We start from the raw sequence: 20,419 nt of genomic DNA on the forward strand, positions 1-20,419 counted from the left end.
CACCAGAAAAGGGATTCTTATTCTAAAGCTGGGAAAAAACATACAGACATATGTCCCTCACTGATATTTGGATCACATGAAAATTTGGATTTTCTGTTTTTTAACAAACAGGAAAACATGGAGTGTACTTAAATGGCACCAATTCTACATTTAAACATTTTTTCATGGTATTTTCCAAAAGAAAGTATTACTCCCTTATTGATTAAAACGCTAAGTGATCACGAAATGTCCTCTGGTACGGGGTTATTTTTTGTATTTTCAGCAACCATAAGAGGAATGTCGCAAGCTCCCATGAGAGTACAGACTGAACAAGACAACAGGGTCAGTGTGAAAAGAGTGAAGTTAAACCTACCCTTGTTTTTGAATTTTAAAATCCTTAATCCCCGTTTTTTTTTTTTTTTTTTTTTTTTTTTCCAATATAAAGGTTTATAGTGCTTAGAAACATGGCCATTAAGGTGAAGTAATGTAATGAAGCATTTCCTTAAAGTATATATATATATATATATATATATATATATATATATATATATATATATATATATATATATATATATATATATATATATATTTTGTGATTTAACAGCCTATTAGGAATGTAGCCATCTGTTACCTTTATTTCTCAGTATCAGCCAGACTCCTCTTCCTCCATGCTGCTTGTCATTCATAAGATTAAGTGGAGTTTCTCAGTGCTACATGAAGAGGAGGGCTCTCCTCTTCAGTCTTGCACCTCACGCTGTTAAATATTCAGTTGCAGGCTCCCCGCACCATCCAGTCTACCAATAAACGGCCTCTGACAGTGCGATTGGCAGCGGCAGCAGGAGTAACAGTCTGTCAGCCACACATATTTTTATTTATTTATTTATTTTCTGGACGGCGAGGGGTGATGGTGCTGTGTTCTCGGTGCTGCAGGCGTCGTTCCCGGAATGGACACTTCGCAAACCGGTGTGGTTTTAGGTGCACTGGGTGTCAGATAGTCCAGCATCCATCCAGCCACACTGCGCACGGATTTCAGTGACCGATTTCTGCCGTGCATCCGCATTACTGGGGAAATATGGGGCATACAGCGTAGGCTTTCCATCTCCCCGTGCTTTGATACAGGCTGGGATTATTTTAACATGTATTTTCCTCCCTAATTTATCAGACTTAATTACTGACAAAAGACCATCTCATTGCTGGCAGAGGAACGCATTTCCTGCCTGTGTCCGCGTTAAATCTTCATGGACATCTCCCGTGCAACATAAGATGTGATATGTCGATATCCCCCTTTTTACTACCAAAAAAAAAAAGGTCAGAAATGCCCCTTTACTCTTGGCTGTTGACTCTTTGTGAGCTTTCTTGAAAAACAAACAAACAAACATCAAAAACAGAAAACCCCCACAAGGATCTCGGAGTGAATCGACATGGATAGTGCAGGGAGCCGGGCAGCGATGGTGGGGGACGGTGCAGTCAATTTCACAGCAGCCCACCTCTGGCTGGATCTACTGAACGCCTCGAGCCCATCGACCCGGTGGGACAGCAGCCCGCCTGCCGAGGGCACCGGGCTGGACGAGCGGCAGCGACTCGTGCGAGAGCAAGCCTACCGGGACTTCACCACTACCGTTCAGGTTTTCATCCTCCTAGGTTCGCTGATCGGTAAGTCCGCTCAGTGCTCCCACACATTCAATGCAAACTCAATAGGGAATCATAAACATATTAAAAAAAACCCAGCCTCCTTTATTTAATTACTTATTCATTTCTGCTAAATTTAGATTAAACAGCTGCACAGTTTTTAAACTACAGGGCACTGCTTTTCAAATTCAATTGAAAACAGTGAGAATCTCAGATTTGTGTTAAGAGGATCTCCCTGTGCGGACAACCTGTGTGCCAGTAGAATGTATTTGAAATATCTGAGACTTTTTCCAACGTTTATCAGTCAGCCAATCAATCATCTTTTGGTCAGTATGAAATAGTAAACTAGTATCTTCTACTAAAAGAAAAGTCAAATTACGACTAAAGAGTAAAGGATAAGAAAAGCATGACAGAAATGAGTGCGCAGGCCAGTTTATTAGAAACAAACAAAACTGCTACAAGTGTACTACGTTATTATTATTTTTAATCTAATATCCCGTTAAAACCACCAGGAGCTGCCAAATGTAAACAACCCACTGTCCGTTACTGTCACCTGCTTACCTTGCCTCACAGCCCACTACACTAAAAATGCCAAGATGTGTTATCACTTAGTTATCCCCACATACCCCTAGGCTTCACATGATGTGTTCTGAATATAGGCTGTTTAAAAAAAATCTCAGCCCCCTGCAGTCATGTATAAGTTTGATCAAGGTGCTAAAACCATTCAAATAATACTAAACCAGTCTCACACATAACTTCTGATTTTCTCATTTTCTGGTTTGGCGCTGGATCGTGAATATGACATGGATGTATTCCATTTAAAATAAGCAGACATACAAAATTTGCTGTATTTTTAGGTCAGCAAAGAAGAATTTTATTGTTTTTTGTTTTTTTTTTCACCAGAAAACCAGATAAATAGTAGCAGTAACTTACATATTTTAAACTTCCTTAGAGTTGAATATGTGTTGACTTGACACCAGTGATGATGATGGTGGTATAAGTGTAGAAGGAGCTGTGTAGAGTGATCTTCTGCTCTTGCACACTCCTGGCTTTGACATCCCATCTCTATCATATAGACCGCCAGAAGCATAATTAACCTGCTTCTAATGATTGCTACAAATAAATGTGTTATTTGTCACAAATGTTTTTGTGTTGCCCTCTCTGCCCTGCTACAGAAAACACACACAGCCTTAGTGTTGTATGGAAACATATGGGCTCAGTGAGAAGCAGGAGAACAGCTCACCATGATGAAATATTGTGCAACTGACACAAAACGGACACAAAAAAAAAAGTCCAAATGACTTGCTTTGATCCAGTGCCACCTCCTGCTGTGCAGTGCAATGTGCAGGGTCAGAGAAGCGTGCCCTGACTAGCTGTAAAAATTGCCCTCTGGCAGCATGGCTCAAAATGCCTTTTTGTTTCTCTCTGCATGCTCTACGTGTCGCAGGGAATATATACACCAACGAACCAAACCCACTTCCAGGAAGGTGAATAGCATAAATTCTCTAATGTCAATACAACAGAGCACCTTTACATGATCGTTAAGATTCTCGGAGACATTAATGACAGCTATCAAAAGACAATGAGTGATAAAATACAAACAGACTGTGTGTGCCATAACAGTAATAGGTTCCCCTTTGCTAATGAAATAATCACGTCGGCAGAATTATTACTGGAAAAAATAAAGATAATTAGCATCAGATATCTGAATCAATTTCAGGACCAATCAGAAGCTGAACACTCAAGCAAGGCTTCATCAGTGGGCACCTTTAAATACAAGCATTATATTACCTGCAGCATAAAATGATGAGTGTTAAACTGATGACGGTTCCACGGGGCTGTCTTTTGAAGTTGAGTCCCCTAAAAAATGTTTGTGGTCAATTCTCAAGCTACTTTTAATGATTTCAAAATAGGCTTTGGTTGTATGATAAAAGCCTAGCTGCATCATATTTATATTCAGACATCAAATATTATCATGGATGAGCAGGATATGCTGGTTCCATTATGTAGGCACTTTGTTGTCTCTATGGGGATTTTAGTGCCCAAAAGAAAACCTGCATCACTGGCTGAAAGGGAAAAAAAAACCCATGCAATTTTTATGGGGAGATGTCTGTTTTGGAGGCATCTGTGTCATTAACACACTGGGCACATCAATACAAATCATTGAAGGATTCATGTTTATTACCTGAGGCATTTGACATGGAAAAGATAAATGTGTGGTAACTGCCTTCTGTATCTGCTTATGACTTCTTCTCTTATGGCACAGAGAGATATGCGAAGGTGAAGGAAAGTAAATGTTGCACAAACTGCACATTTGTTGAAAAGCCTTGATGTGGCAACAACCAGAGCTCATTAAATTCTCAGTGATGCGGATTGTTTTCACTTAGTTTGTGCACTTTGTATCGGTATTAACTCGCTGAATCATCCACCTTCTAGGTCTGAAATACTCAAACTCGAGAAGAATGACTTTTTCTTTTATTTAAAAGATTTTGTTTAACACACATTGTAGATGTGTGCAACAAAACAACACTAATAAGACTAATAAGTTATAACTGTAGGATCTCGTTTGAAGCTTTGAACAACATTCAGCTAAAATGCATGAATGTGAAGCGTTTGAACCCTTGGATATGGATATGTAAGAAGGGTTTTTCTATCACAAATTAGGCCAGAAAACAGCCTCTCTAGTGGAAGCTGGTTGAGCCGGTTTGCTGATTAACGGGTCTGTAGAGCCACGCTCTGTTGTAAAATGCTGTTTTGGGAGTTGAATGACATATAGCCATATAGTGGTTTCAGCAAAAGTACTTTGCTGAGTACTTTGGCAGGTTGTAAATATCCCATTTAATTCCACAGTGTTCCCACCTGGATACACGTGTGTCCAGATAGGAAGTGTGTAGCTTGCCAGAGAATCATGGGCACTTGTTGATGGGTGTGGTGAAAGGTGTTAGAAGTTGGGGAGCTATTTTTACACCACTTAACCACTGTTAATGCATTTGTAACGCTCTACATTATTATCTTTAAGTTGTGTACAAACACAGTCTTCTCAAAGGTGACTGTAATCTCATTCTGACTTTGTCAAGTTTCAGAAATGTTTCTGTAACACTTGTTCTGTTTTCAGATTTGGATCAGAAGGTCATTTCTGTCTCATGTCTTTAAGGATAACCGCTTAAACCCTGGTAGGAGGGGAAAGTGCTAAATTCCAAACATGCCTAATACCTACAAAGCTGACCAGTTAGGAAATCTTGTTTGTTTACACCATAAATAAAGAGGAAATTAGTTTTACGCAGTCATTTCATTGCAGAAACAGACCTAGATAGGCCCCATTAGAAAGCTGTAACTCTTCCTAAAATATAAACTAAACTGAACTGAAGAGAGAGAGGCATCAGCAGGAAATGGCCTTTTCCCCCCGTCTAAATGCACAGATGTGCGAGCCATTCCAGTTTTCTTATCTCACTCTCCTAGAAAGGGAGAATGCATTCCTCAAAATTTAGATTTTTTTTAATGTATAACATTTGCAGTCATAATTATGCAGTTTCACTGATAAGGTCAGAGTTTTACTGCAAATCTCATTAATGTGTCACAGTGTGCATGGCACTGGCTGACTTTGCCAACAGTTGTATTAAGGTCTGTGGGGAATTATGTGGCTGACTAGCTCTGCGGTTACTGCTCCTAAATGAGCCTGTCACTAAAGCTAGGGTAATTATAAAAGCACCAGGATGTAAGTAAAAAACTGTTAAGTGTGCTTCGCATGTCGAACAGCATGTGTTTAGACATCAATAGCAAAATGATCCAGCTCAATTTGAAGCAGACCACGTTGCTGCTACCACTAGTTAGGGTGCCATTTGTTAAGCGGGCAAAATAATCATCTGTACTGTTTGCGCTCTCTCGCTATTGGCTGCTCTGACTATGGTTACCAAGGTGTTTCTCAAATGCCCAGCGAGCATTTTGGGCTCAAAAGTACAAAGTGATGTTGTTTTTTCAGACAATACAAGTCCTGAAAAAACAAAAAACAACCATAAAACGATTTTTGTTTTTTGTCACAGCAGTTTTTAATCTTTGGCAGCTACCAGTTTCTATGAGCATTTAACAGAGATTAAATTTGGTTTTAATTTTCTGTCTGAAATCTATAAAATAAAAGTCAACTCTTGTATTTTGATTATTGAAATCTGCTTTGAACATTACATGGTAGCATGACTCTAGACAAAAATATCTTAAGTAACGGTTTTATAGCCTTATAAATGTAGTATCACACTTTCTTTCTTTCTTTTTTTTTTGAAAGACTGGGTGTTAATTGCCTCACATTAGAGACCAAAGGCAGCAAGATAAAATGTCAACATACCGTATGAACAGACATTTGTAATAAACATTCTTTTTATGTAGTTTGCATTTGAAATAATGAATATTTGTGCTGATTTAATTATTCCACATTAGTCAGCCTAGCAGAATGTACTTTTACCAGGGTTTCCCCGAAATACCATGCCTCAGTGCTATTCTGTATCACAGCATGTTAATTGAGTTCTGCATAGTTAAAGCACACCATGTCCTGCTGAAAACAGCTTCTTCCGTCTCCATTTGAAACCTCCTGAGGTACATAACAACAGAAATCAGGGATGTTATATACGACCTTGCTTTCATAGAAAAGGTCTTTTTTTCTCTCTCTCACGACTGTTTCATTTAGTTTTATATACTATGGTTACTTTTCTATTCCCCCATCCACCAGACGATGAGTGCGTTTTTCTTCTGACAACCTGAGGCCTTTGTTTTAAGCACAGGTCTCAGGAAAGACGTGAAACGGTTTCCTTCACTGCAGAACATCTTGCTCTCAGCCAGAGTGCAGCTAACACTCTGTGGGTAATTACTTTTGAAGGAGCTGAAATCACACATGGTCCCGTGTGACCTGACATGAGTTAATGCAGTGCAAGAAGGAAATAGTTCACCTTTTGAAACTTAATTACCAATCATTACCACTTTGTCACTGCAAATTATGCAGAGAGAAATAGAAACATAAAAATGTTGTAGTTTCTTTCTTCCTTGCAACTGTCAATTGTGGTCTCGCTTGGTTCAGGTGGAACTGATCCTGCAAACCTGCAAAGATAATCAGTATGATCAATAATTATGATAGAAATCAACCAATGTTTAAAACCATTTCAATCCTTATATGCCTTATAAAACATTATTAGATGGTATTTAGTGAAGTACAGTGGAAGACTTTTCTATGAAAACATAACCTGATTTAACCAGTGCCACCTGGCAGTTTGTTGCCTTCTGTCGTGTGATTGGCAGAAGAGTCTTGAAAAGGAAGTGTGTGAGTGAGGTGGGGTCAGTTCTCTTCTGTGTGAATTCCAGGAGGCGATGGTCTTAATCTGGTGTGAGTGGGTATGATTAGTGTGAGGTCACAAGGTTTTATGGTTGAATTTGTCTACAATGACTGTCTCCTGTTGTCCTTTTCGAGTTAGTTGCAGTTGCAGTTTTGTTTTAGTAAGTTCCAGCTTGCAGGCTGTTAGATGTAAATGATTGGGAGGATGTCTTGTGAGGGTGGACTGTTTTTTTTGTTGTTGTTTTTTTATCCCTCTTTGAACCTGGTACAAGTGACATATAGCACGAATTTGTTATTGCTGATGTAAATTTATTTCATTTGGCTATTTTTTATTTTATGCTTTAGTGGCACCTGCATCACTAATTTTGTCCTGTTCTCTGCCATCAAGTCTTTACAAGAAGGCACTGTCCCCCGAACAATTTTCATACTTTTTTCAACCCCCCCCCCCGCCCCAAAAATAAAAAGAAAAGAAAAGAAAGAGCAAGTCTAGGAGCTGAAACTCCTTGAAACGACACAGGGGAAGCCTTTTTGCAGTAAAATGAAGGTAAAAAAGGGTGTCCAGATGCAAATAATAACATTGAACTTGAACTTCCCCCCATTTTTTTTTTTTTTTGTCAAATTCATAATGAGTTTGATTTTAAGCAGTATTCTTGGTAGCGGATGCCTCGTCCTGCTGTGAGGCAGCTTCCAATCTAATGTGTAAAGACTTCCGGTTCACAGATGAGTTCATTGATGGCAAGTGTAAAACGAGATTGAAAGTGAAACATTTTCTTTTCTTTAGTTCATCTGTCAGTTGGCTTAAATCTCTTCTTACTCTTCAGTCTGTGAAGTACTTGCATTCCTTACATCGTTCAGTCACAGTGTTTGTGCTGGATGGACGTCAGGAATAAGCAGCTGAGAAATCATTCATCTGTGCTATAGCAGATCAGTAAGATAATAAGCCTTCCTTCCTGTCAATGGGCAATTTAGTCTTCAAGCTAACCAGGTCTTTTCTTTGAGATCTATGGTGTGCCTGGTAGAAACTCATACCAGCACAACAAAAGGAAAGGGCTGCTTGTACCAGCATTCAGGTTTCCAGTCTTTATTTAAACAGAGTTAGGCTTATGACAACACAGACTGTAGAATTCAAGTTTTTGTATGTGAACTGATAATCTGACCATAATTCTACACTTTAACTCAAGATTAGAAAACCATATTGTGTTGTGACCATATTTCACATTTGCTTGGATGCAGGATAGGTGATTAGTAGGCAAACTACTAATCTAATTTTATTCTAAATCTTTAAACATCTTTCTTTCTCTCAACAGGTAATGCCACTGTGTTGTGGTGCACCTGCTGCACAAACATCTTTAAAACAGTGACCAATCGATTCATCAAGAACCTGGCATGGTCTGGTATCTGCGCCGGCCTGGTGTGCATCCCCTTTGATGTGGCACTCGGAGCCAATCCTCGGTGCTGCTTGTGGCTTCACACGCTGGTGCTCTGCAAAGCTCTCAAGTTCCTCCACAAACTCTTCTGCTCTGTCACCATTCTCAGCTTCAGCGCCATTGCATTGGACAGGTAAACACAAAAACATGATACTTTTCAGTGTATACACAGAATTGAAGTAGATAGGGGCAGCATCATTTTTTTCAGTCATCAAGTGTGGTTTGCGCTTGAAATGACAAAACCCAAAGAGCCCTCTATCCTTTCAGTAAAATGAGTGATGTGTTTATTTTTTCTCACTTCAGGTTTGTAGCCAGAATCACTGCGTTTAAATTATGCTTTTGAAAGACACTAACATGCACCTCCTACTCACCTCTCTGTATTTGGATGGACCGCTTGGGGCAAAAAAAAAGTGGGTCCTTTATATCAGCTCCGATCAGTTTGTCAATATGTTGCTTAGCATAGTCAACTCGGCTAATTCTCTTTCCTTAAACACCCGGAAATCCAACTCTGAAAGATTTTTTAAAGCAGACAAACATCTCTACACCTTCTTTTAACACCCTGTTAAGAGGGGGTATAGGGTTGTGATTGGTGGAGCGTGTGTCCCAGGCCTCCCAGTACCACTTTGAATTTGCTGAATTTGTAAGTTTGCTCACTTACAACTAAATGAATAGTCTGTCATTTTATGGTAGTTTCATTTTAATGGAGAAAAGAAAAATTACCAGCCAAAAATCCAGAAAAAAAAACCATTACACAAAGATTATAAATTGATTTTCATGTCACTGAGTGAAATAAGTATTTCATCCTCTAGCAAAATGCGCCTTAGTACTTGGTGGAGAAACACTTTTTTGCCAAGCACAGTGATAAGACACTTCTGGTAGTTGGTCACCAGGTTGAACCTCATCTCAGGTGAGATTTTCGCCCACTCCTCTTTACAGAAACTCTCCAACTCCTTTAGGTTTCTTTGCTTTCGCTTGACAACTCAAAGCTTCAGCGCTCTCCACAGATCTTCTACAGGACTGAAGTCTGGGAACTGGCTAGGACTCTCTATGACCTTAATGTGCTTCTTCTTTAGCCACTCCTTTGTTAACCTGGGGTTAATGTTTGTAATTGTCACGCTGGAAGACCCATTCACAGCTCATTTTCAGTGTTCTGGCTGAGGGAAGAAAATTCTCGTTCAAAATGGCTGTACGTGGCCCTGTCCATTGGCTCCTCGATGCAGTGAAGTCATCTTGTACCCTTAGCACCTCTGTGCTTTACTGTGGGGATGATAGGGTGGTTTGGGTCATCCTCAGCATTTCTCTTCATCCCAACACAGCGGCTCAAGCTGATGCCAAAGAGCTCGATTTTGGTTTCACCTGACCCCAGGACTTTCTTCCAAACCTTCTCTGAATCCTTTCCATTACAGCGTAGTGTGTTACCAATGATGTTCTTGGTCCAAACTGCCTTGAGATCATTAAGATGCTCCTCCTGTGTAGCTCACCCCATGAGGCATGATCTGGCTCCAGACATGGGATGATTGATGGTCATTATATTCCTTCTAGTTCCAAATAATCACACCAACAGTTCTCACCTTCTCATAAAGCTTCTTGCTGTTGGTCTCGTAGCCCATTCCCGTCTTGTGCAGGTCTACAATCATGTCCCTGATGTCCTTTGACAGCTCTTTAGTGTTTCCCGTGGTGGTAGAGAGGTTTTAATAGAAGAAATTGATTCTCTGGACAGGTGTGGTTTGTACACATAAATTGAGATCAGGAGTATTTGTCATTGTTTGAATGATTGAACACAATCTGTCTGCCACATTAGCACACAGACTCTGACTTGCTCATAGGGGATGAAATACTTATTTCACTCACTGATATGCAAATCAATTTTGAACCTTTATGTAATTTACTTTTCTGCATTTTTGTAAATGAGCAAACCTATAAAATCAACAGCTGATAATTATAATTATTTCCCCACTGTATCTCAGCTGAAGTATTTGAAGCATATCGTTTAACTAGTTTAATTTTATTTTCTCAAGCTATACCCTTTAATTAACCTTTTACTTTCACTAATTACTGGAAGTGGGTGCTGGTTATGTGTATAATATTTCCTAAAACTGTGCCTAAAGCTGACTATTGACTATTTCCTGTTGTGCACTTTGTCCACAGTTGACCTTTCTCACAGAATTTTCCCAGCTGATTCTCTTGTACAGAACTCATGTGTAAAAATGACTGTAGTTGGTCAGAGTGGCTCTAATGTTTGTATTTTCTCCACACCAGTGTTGTCTTTGCTTAAAGAAATTAATTTTTAAAAAATCCAGTAAGAAAATAGAAAATTGGCATAGAAAACAGTGGGTAGCCTAAGTACAGATGCACAGACTTATATGAAATATAAAAAAATATACTTAGAAAGTATTGAGAAAACCTAAAAGAATTCCTTTTTCAGAATTGTATACATGACATATTATGATATGATATTTATTGAATCATGTTTTTATCTCTTTGCATGTTGCAACTTAAGATAACGCAGCTTCTGTATATAGTGCAGAAAAAAATAGCAAGTATCATAAATAGACATGTTCAAAATGGAACACAAAAGTGCACAGAAGCCACATTTTTCTGAATATTAATTTATAATTTTAAAATATACCATAGATAATATGGATGACTGCAGTAGTACGTGAATATCCTCTACCAACTTTATGGTGATTGCAGGGAGACTTTGTATTGTTGCAACCTCTTCCCAGCCCTCGTTTCACTGCTATAGAGATTATGTTGCCTCCATAGCAACTGGTACAGTCAGAATGATATCAAACCAATGAATTATTTATTCTCCAGGAGGGTAATCGAGGCTGTAGATATTCTGTACACAGGTTGGGACTGCAGTGTACATACACACGAACACACACAATCATACTGCAGCACAGACAAGATAGTCAAGGGACATCGTAGTAATGACTTTTTCATTTCGTTTACTCTCCTTATGAGTAAGGAAAAACAAAAGGATGTGAGGCAATCTGCATCCTATTATCTGCACTGCAGTTATCAAGAGATCACCCGTATAATTTTAACCTCTGCAGAAGTTAATATGCCATGGATAAATGAAAATTCTTTGATCTAAAAAGGGCTAAATGTTCATGATTGAATGTGTCCAAAGTGGCCACTAAAAATGGCACATATGGCTTTATTTTTAGATAACTGAGCTTTGTCCAATTCCTGTGGAATTTCCTGTTTTTCCTGTTTATAAAATACCTCAAAATGGCTGTGACAAATACTAAGCCTATGTAATACAATAAATATGTGAAGAGGCTGCAGGATAAATTTAGTAACTACATAAAAACCCCCAGAAAACTGCACCTCTCACCTTTTTGTCTATTTGGAGCTTGTATAATGGATTCATTAATATTATACCAGCACTACCTTTCTACTAAAACCCCTTCAAGCTCATACGTCAGTATTTTTGTCGTTTATTTTAAAATAATTTTCACATAAATCACCATAAGATGGATTTTCTTGAGCATTTTCAGTATGCCTGGACTCCAGGTGATACTCTGGCTTAGGAAAAAGCTTTTTTCACAGTGTGAACATCACCAAAACTACGCCTCCTTTGATTTGCTACAGGCCTCAGGATGTAAAAAATTCTCCCCTGGGGAAAGCGCCCAATTTGAATGTTATCAGACCATTTAATAACCATTATCAGCTATTATCAGCCCTGTAGCTATTGCCAATAGATGCTCTCCTCTACAATCAGGCTAAGAAGGCAGTTCGCTATTGTATTCAGTGATAAACAGAAGGAAAAACACATACTACATAGAAGAGCTAAGTAGCAAGTATAGCTTAGTAACAAGTGCTTAGAGTTGTGAGTGGTTTATTTATTTTGTTGAGCCAGAAGTCACAACTTTTTGGATGAGAGATTGCTAAATTAGCAGCTAACGCTAGTTGGCTTTGTCAGCAAGCTAGCTCCAAATAACTCAAAAGAAATGGCTTGTAAGAAATGTTCTAACACGAGGCATCTCAAACATGTGTGGCACTTGAGTAAAGTGGAATAAATGGCCTGGTAAATGGCCTGTATTTATATAGCGCTTTACTAGTCCCTAAGGACCCCAAAGCGCTTTACATATCCAGACATCCACCCATTCACACACACATTCACACACTGGTGATGGCAAGCTACATAGTAGCCACAGCCACCCTGGGGCGCACTGACAGAGGCGAGGCTGCCGAACACTGGCGCCACCGGGCCCTCTGACCACCACCAGTAGGCAACGGGTGAAGTGTCTTGCCCAAGGACACAACGACCGAGACTGTCCAAGCTGGGGCTCGGAATAAAGCCTTCCTCACAGCCCCATATGTGGATTTTTGCTTCTATTTTAGCCTGAAAACAGATTACTCATTACTTCTTCCATTCAGCAAGGCAAGAAAGCCTTCTCTGAATAAGCCTCTAGAAGGTGAAGTAGGAAACGCATAATGGACATTGAGTGGGTTTATAACATTGGAAATGGATAAAAATATCAAATGCATGTTGTTAAGCATTGAATTACTGTCTTTCTGTCTGTAGATACTACTCAGTGTTGTACCCACTGGAGAGGAAAATCTCAGACGCAAGATCTCGAGATCTGGTCATCTATATCTGGGTCCATGCAACTGTGGTCAGCCTCCCCGTGTTTGCTGTGACCAATGTGACCGATGTGTACGTGACCTCATCCTGCTCAAATGACCCCGCCCGCTCGCTGAGTCACATGGTGTACGTGTTGATCTACAACATCACCACAGTGATCCTCCCCCTGGCTCTGGTCTTCCTTTTCATGCTTCTGATCCGCAGAGCACTAAGTGCCAGCCAGAAGAAGAAGGTGATCATCGCAGCCCTGCGAACTCCCCAGAACAGCATCTCTATCCCATACGTGTCCCAGAGGGAAGCCGAACTTCATGTAACTCTTCTGGCTGTGGTACTGGCTTTCTCAGCTTGCAGCGCGCCCTATGGGGCCTTAGTATTTTACCGCACTATTTTGGCAGACGCTAAAGAACTGCCTGTCTCACTGTATCTCACAGCCCTCTGGCTTCCTAAGGTATCCTTGCTCACCAACCCACTTTTGTTTCTGACTGTTAACCGCTCAGCGCGTCACAGCTGTCTGGACCTGCTGGCCAGGATTCACAGACGTTACAGCCGCCGTAACGTGGTTAGCACTGGAGGTCTGGCTTCTTTAGGACCAGATGGCGTGATTGGGGAGCCAGTAGGACTGGAGACTGCTGGTCGATCTGGAAGCCAGCTTCTAGAGATGTTTAACATTGGCCAACAGCAGATCTTCAGACCGTCTGAAGAAGAAGAGGAGGAGGATGTGGAGCATGATGTGGAGATCCCATCTCAAGGATCAGGAGAAGGCTCAGGGCCCAAAGATGACCAGAAAGGTGGGTCAAGAATGGGAAGCCTCAGGGGTGAAGTGATTACCAAAAAGGACTCTCTGCAGGGCACAGGAGGAGGGCTGGTTATCACCAAGGAGGTACCTCCTTCAATTATAGCACCCCGGGCCTCTCCAGTCCATACATGCGCTTATGCCTCTTCATCACAAGTGGCACCTGCTACACCTACAGAAGCAGAGGACTCCCCACAGTTTGGTTTTGGACCTTTTGAGCTGCCACCTCAGTGGTTACCTGAGACCAGGAATAGCAAGAAAAGGCTACTGCCGCCGCTGGGTAACACGCCTGAGGAGCTGATCCAGACCAAAGTGCCAAAGCAGAAGCCAGAACGCAGGATCAGCAGGAACAACAAGGTCAGCACAATTCCCACCGTGGATCCATGAACTGTACCATTGGCTTCTGATCTGCAACACTGGAAAAATCAGAACTCCATATCCCCAACCGGGCCTGGGAGAAGACAATGATGTCTGCATGGTTTCTTCTGGTTCCTTCTTCTGATTTGCAGTTGTAGCCCTTGTAGAAGTTCAGGTTTGACATTTTACTGCATAAAAGCAGGTTCCCTGAAGCACTGTATTTCCATTTGTGAATCAATTTGATATCAATATAATATTTCTAGTCTGACAAATATGTCCATTCCATCCAATTTCACAGCTTTTCGAGAGGTCCAGTTTTATAATAAAGGACTTCCACAATGACTCCATGATGAAGGAACACAGATACCTTCATAAATCTTTCTTTTTATTGGAGGTGACATCAGTAGTCAAACAACACTGTACAAATCCAATTATCTCGAGGGATGCACTGATAATGGATAATATATTTCCACAGCAAATAATCAAGCAAGTATTATGGACCTGCTAACAAAACAGTTTTTAAAAATAGTTCTAATCTGATTGCACTCTGTATATGAACACATCTCAGTGTTGGTCCTTTCACTTAACCCATTGTGGGACTTTTCTTTTCTATGTTTGATGAGTTTTACAGAAATGTTTTGGGTGTTAACAAACTGTATGCCGCCTTTGTTTTTTGTCAAATTCCACTTTCTGAACATTTCTTGTAATGTCTATAGATGTTGTCGTGATTTTCACTTTCGATGTGGATGGTTTTCATAAGATTAAAACACTGACGTAGAGTATGCAAATACAAGTTTACAATGTGGAACAATCAGAGTTCAACTGTGTGTTCAGTCTTGGTTTCTGGAAGTGCATCACATATACTGAAATCTGCAGGTTCATGCAGACTGGGGATCTTTTAGCCACCCTTACATCAATCTTAACGATTTCTCACAGATTTCCTGAAAATCGGTTGCTCAATTAAAATGTATAATAAGTAAGAGCAGAGATACCAAGTGCACATTTTATATCATCTGACGCTCTGTAAAACATGTTTCCTTTTAAATATCTCTGACTGACACTTCTGGCTCTGTCTCCTTTGTGATGCAGAATTCATCAGTAACAGCTTTGACCTGCACCTTTGGCTGAGGTAAACAGAGCTGGGCTACACTTCAAATATTTGTCAAGCCGTGACTCCCTTCGGGGCTACCCACAATTCCTTGCTATGTCCACAGAGGAGCTGAATCTATGCTGCATCCTACCCATGCTGTTATCAGGCGAATCGTTCACTCATGCTTGACTTGAAATAATATCCACCGGTGCTACTTAAAAGCAAGAGAGAGATGAGTAATAGCTTTATTCAAATACACTGGATGCAGCAGTGACTTTTTGAGCGGTCAGGCTGTGTGTGGTAGTTGCTGTAATAGATATAGTGGATATACCGAGCTGAAAATGTTATTCAGTGTTGCACAAAGGGGAAGATTATTGATTGTTTCCTAGAATATTGACTTGTATTTCCCACCCAAATTGATTCAAGGCTTATTCAAATACCCTAACCCGATTCTCTTGCAATGATCAAGGGTTTGACAACAGAAATATTGTAACTGTAAAAAGAGAAGTCTGCTTCCTAAATGAATACAGTAGTTCTTGACCTTGGGAAGGTCTTACCATCAGGTTGGTTAAAACGCCATTCTGAAGCTTTTGATCAGTGCCAGTAATGAATTTTTAGTTTAAGCTCTTAGGCTAACATGGCCCTGAAGAAGAAAGACAAAAAGAAAAGCGGAGTTATGTAAATTCAGGTCAAATATTGAATTATACAATCAAAACCCACAGAAAACTAAATCAGTGTTGGTTTCCCTAAGCTGTTCCGTGAGGCAAGTCCATGTGTGCCACTGCATTTTGTAACTTGTAGAGTACACTGCGTAAGTCTTGAGTCAGCCCCTCCCTTTTCTTTATATTTTGCTAAGAAAATGGGAAATGGGTGCAGTGATTTATTGAAACATTTGCAAACATAAATATGCAACTTGGTGTGCAAGGCAAAAACAGAGTTTGCACAATTCTAACGAGCTTGAAAATCAATATTTTGTAGGACCACCTTTTATTCTTCAATACCACTGACTGAAATGACAGCACCTCCATCATGTATTACAGATGGCTGTAGATACTCAGTGTTGTACCTCTTGACCTCCTGTGTACAATGATTTGTACCAAAAAATTTAAATCCACCACTCCATAACATCTGTTGTCACTGTGCAGTTCTTGTGAAATTTGGTATATATCAACTTTTTCTCCCTGTTTCTCTTGCTTCCTGATTTCTTGACAGCCACCCTTCCACTGAGACCATTTCTTCTGTTGAGGCTTCAGTGAACAGTAGATGGATCAGCTGAAATGCAGATGAATCTCTCATGTCCAGTGTCAGGTCTTTGCTGTTTGCTGGGCATCACTTTCAGATACTATTAATCTGCTGCTGATACTTTAGGCACTTGTCACTTCTTCTTTTGTCTTCCAGTGATTCAGTTTCATTATTTTTATTAAGGATATGCTACACACCAAGGTGAAAGATGCCACATTTTTGGCTAGTAATTTTTTGCGATTCACCTTGTTAGTAGCCTACTAAACCTCCCCAAACTATTAATCAAATATTGTTAAGTTCACCCAAAGAATTAGTCAAAAATATCTTTTTATTTAATCTAAATTAATTAATTAATTTACTTATTAATTTGCAGCTGGTTTCTGGTAACTAAGTGCCTAAAAATAAAACTTAAAGTAGCTCTTTACTCAGTGTTAAGTGGCTTCACAAAAGAACAAAACAAACACAGAAAAAAAACAAAAACATTCCTTGGTCAATTCTCCAGAAAATTATCAGGTCCAAGGACTGGACTGAAAGTGAAAAGCAGCCAAAGAAAAGATTTCAAGGTCCTTCAGAAAGCCTGGAGAACTATTGTACAAGACCATTTAAGAAAATTATGATAACATCTGGCTCGAGACCTTTGCACGATATTGGACAACTGCACAAAAATTTATAAAGTGAACATTTACTGTTTGAGTACTCTGTATCTATAGATAGAGAAGTAATTTCTGCTTACTTAAAAAAATAACATAAAATAATTTAAACTTCTATCAAAGTGAAACCCAGTTTGTTCAAGTAATTTCTGGATAGTGGAAATGACATAAGAGAGTGTGATACTGAAAGCGCTTCAAAGGCAGTGATTGACAGTGAGGGGGATAACCTAATCTCTGACAGAAAATTGGGTCATGTTTTGTGTGAGATGCAGCTAAATACCACTGCAGACAACTCTCAATTTAAAGAAAGCATAAAAATAGAAGTGTCTGGCTGAAATCATCAGAAGGTTTTTCTTTTCTCATGGCCTCAGCTGGATCCATCATCTGTCCAGAGAAGTTGCTAATGCTAAAAAAGAACGAACGAAAACCGAACATCACTTCTGAGAAAAACTATAAAAAAGTGTTCTGTGTCTTTGAATCAGATGTAATAAAATGTAAAATTTACTGATAAGGTAATGGGAATAATTCATGTCATAGCGGAACTTGAAAACTGAAAAAAATCATACAGGGAGTGACACATGCAGAGAAGCTGCAGGTGTCGTGGTAGGTTGATGTGGTCCAAATGGGCCACGAAAAAAGTGCTTCTGTTTCACCATCCAATCAAAAGAGGATATTTTGTACCAATATAAATATGATGCAGGTGTGCTTTAAAATTTTGGCTTTCCCTTTGGTGTCCTTGGGCAACAAGATTTGTGCTCCATTTGTATTCTTTGGAAAATCAACTCATAAGGCACCATGTACAGAGGACTCCTTGCACTTGCAAGAAAATACCAATATTTTCGGTTTACTCCTGCTGTGGCTGAGCTTTAGTCATGTTGTCAAGGATTTTGTTATTGTGACTAACGGGGTGGTCAATGTCTAGATGTATTAGAAGCAGTTCAGTGGATTACCACCTACATAAAAACTCTAATGTATTATGTCATTTGAAAAGCTGCTGAATTTAGGCATGCTAACCAAAGAGCCCCCTCGTCTTTTATTAGTCTGAAACTGTCTCTTGTTATGTGACTCGCAAAGATAGTTGAAAAAAACTAAGCAAAACATGCTTCAACATTTTTAATTACAGCAAATTATAGCAGCTTCAATCCAGACTGCAAGAGTTTAATCTTCTTTGCCGTCTTTGTAAGAAGGAGCACATGACAGATTTTTGAGTAACTGAAGCGAGAGAACAAAGTCTGTATTTGTTATCAGCTTTGGTTTGTTGTAATCTAACCACGAATTGTCGTCACTGGTTACCGTCCTTGTTTTTTTTCCCTTTTATGGAAGATAGTATTGGATTTTAGGTGCTGTTTACCAAGTCAGTGGACACGATCAATTCGGTGGTGCCATTAAGAAGTAAAACCAAAGATAATGATGGAAATGCTATGACATAGTAGCATGGAAATGTTGTTTAGTCATATAATTTTAAATTCATGTATTTCATTAAAATAAAACAGTAGTTATGTAGCACATTTCAAGATAAATATTACAAAGTACATGACAATCAAAGACAAAAAGTTACCCAAAAGCAAATTTAAAGAGATTTAAAAAGCTTAACCTACTTTTTAAGAGACCACTGAGCCCCCAGCTTCTGGGTTCACCGGGAGAGAGTTCAAAAAACTGAAGGACACCGTTTTTAAAACTCTCTTTTCTTTGCCTTGTATCATGCAAAGCCAGCAGGCCCTAATCACTTAACCTCAGGGGACCTCCTGAGCATGTATGGAAAAAGTAAAAGTAAAAGTTCACTGGCCTAGAATTTCAAAGTGGATAGTCAGTGTAACAGAATCATCAAATGTGCGATACAAGCATTTATAAGACTGGATCAGAAGCCTTACAGCAGAACTTCAGATATTCTGAGGAGGTTTTATTCAGACAAGTAAACAGAGAATAAATCCAAATAATATGAAATAAAGGCATGAATGAATCATCTCCAATTCAGAGTGTGATACAAAAGAACTAAACTTACCGATATTTTGTAAGTTTGCTTCTTCTTAAGAGTTGACTCAAGGTTCCTTATAGAAGATTGAGCAAATGTGTCAAGGGAACCTGAAGTTTCCATTACCTTAGGCACAAGTCTGTTGGAGCCACAAACAAGTTCTTCTCATTTTTCTTCAGTAAGTTGACGATAATTGCCAACTATTCAATTTTTATTACAGTACCTATGCAAGTTCTCTAACTAAGAAACGTCTTGGGTCTCATAAGAGAGAGATGATGTCACCTACATAGCAGTGAAAAGAAATGTCCTTCAGTGTGCTTGAAATGTGCTGGAGAGGTATCTGATACAACAGTAAAGGCCCCAAAACAGAACCTTGGGGCACACCGTAGACAAAACTGAAAGATGACCTGTACTTTAGAAGCAGTCGTAAAAATGGGATTTTTTTGAAAGACAATCACTCAAAAGCAGGCCAAGCTATACCCATCCAGTAACTCAGATAATCAAGCATAATGTGATGATCAACAGAGATAAGTATAACAGAGCAATGTCCTGCATCACCATACACCAAAATGTCATTGGAGACTCTAAGAAGAGCAGTTTCAGAGAAATAAGCACCACAAAAGTCAGATAAAAAATGATCAATAATGTTGTATTTGTCTAGAACAGCTGTAAGCTGCTTCTCAAAACCTGTTCTAGAAACCTAGCAATAAAATCTAATTATAAGGTTGGTCTGTAACTAGAATTTGTTTTTTGAAGTGGGTGGATGATGGCATTCTTAAAATAGACAGGGACCTGACCAGAGTGAAAGATTCAGGTAAAATGTCAGAGGAGCAAGAAGATGCTCTCTTGAAATAAAAAATGGGAGGACTATTATAAACTGGAACTTAAACAGCCAAAAGCAGAGGCTCTTCTAGCAGAAATATAACCCACCATCATATTAAATAAAATCAGTTCATGATTGCAAACGGCTTTAGCTTAAAAAACAGTTTTAGAAAGTCTGGTGTGGTGCACTTCCAGAAGGAAAAATTCTCAATTTAATAGCTGAGAAATCTAGTCAAAATATCCTTAAAAAGTAGTTAAAGTAATATCATGCTGTCATTGTCAAAAGGAATCATTCGACTACACAGTTTGAAAGCCATAAGTGAGCTGCTGGTGAAGAGTAGAAACAACACACTGACAACAAAGATAACAGGTAAGACTGTTTTAAGAGTTCACCCAGTCTAGTTTAGTATTTTTAACAAGTCCCGCAAACCAAACAACAATATTACTTGCCTATACTGTTAGAAACTGTAGTATCTTATGTAAAAAGATGATGTAGATTATAGTTAGTCAACAATCAGGGTTTGGGTTAAAATATATTCAGCTTCAA

General features: G+C 39.3%; 1 protein-coding gene across 1 annotated transcript; it reads left to right on the top strand.

Moving 5' to 3' along the window:
* The first annotated feature begins 787 nt into the window (after positions 1-787).
* On the top strand, positions 788-15,143 carry gpr176 (G protein-coupled receptor 176). The gene is made up of 3 exons (XM_039598634.1): positions 788-1,632; positions 8,230-8,482; positions 12,887-15,143. The coding sequence occupies exons 1-3, from the start codon at positions 1,401-1,403 to the stop codon at positions 14,124-14,126; spliced, it is 1,725 nt and encodes a 574-aa protein (XP_039454568.1). The 5' UTR covers positions 788-1,400; the 3' UTR covers positions 14,127-15,143.
* Positions 15,144-20,419: the final 5,276 nt, after the last annotated feature.

The sequence above is a fragment of the Oreochromis aureus genome, linkage group 15 (genome assembly GCF_013358895.1).
Source record: "Oreochromis aureus strain Israel breed Guangdong linkage group 15, ZZ_aureus, whole genome shotgun sequence".
Lineage (NCBI taxonomy): Eukaryota > Metazoa > Chordata > Actinopteri > Cichliformes > Cichlidae > Oreochromis > Oreochromis aureus.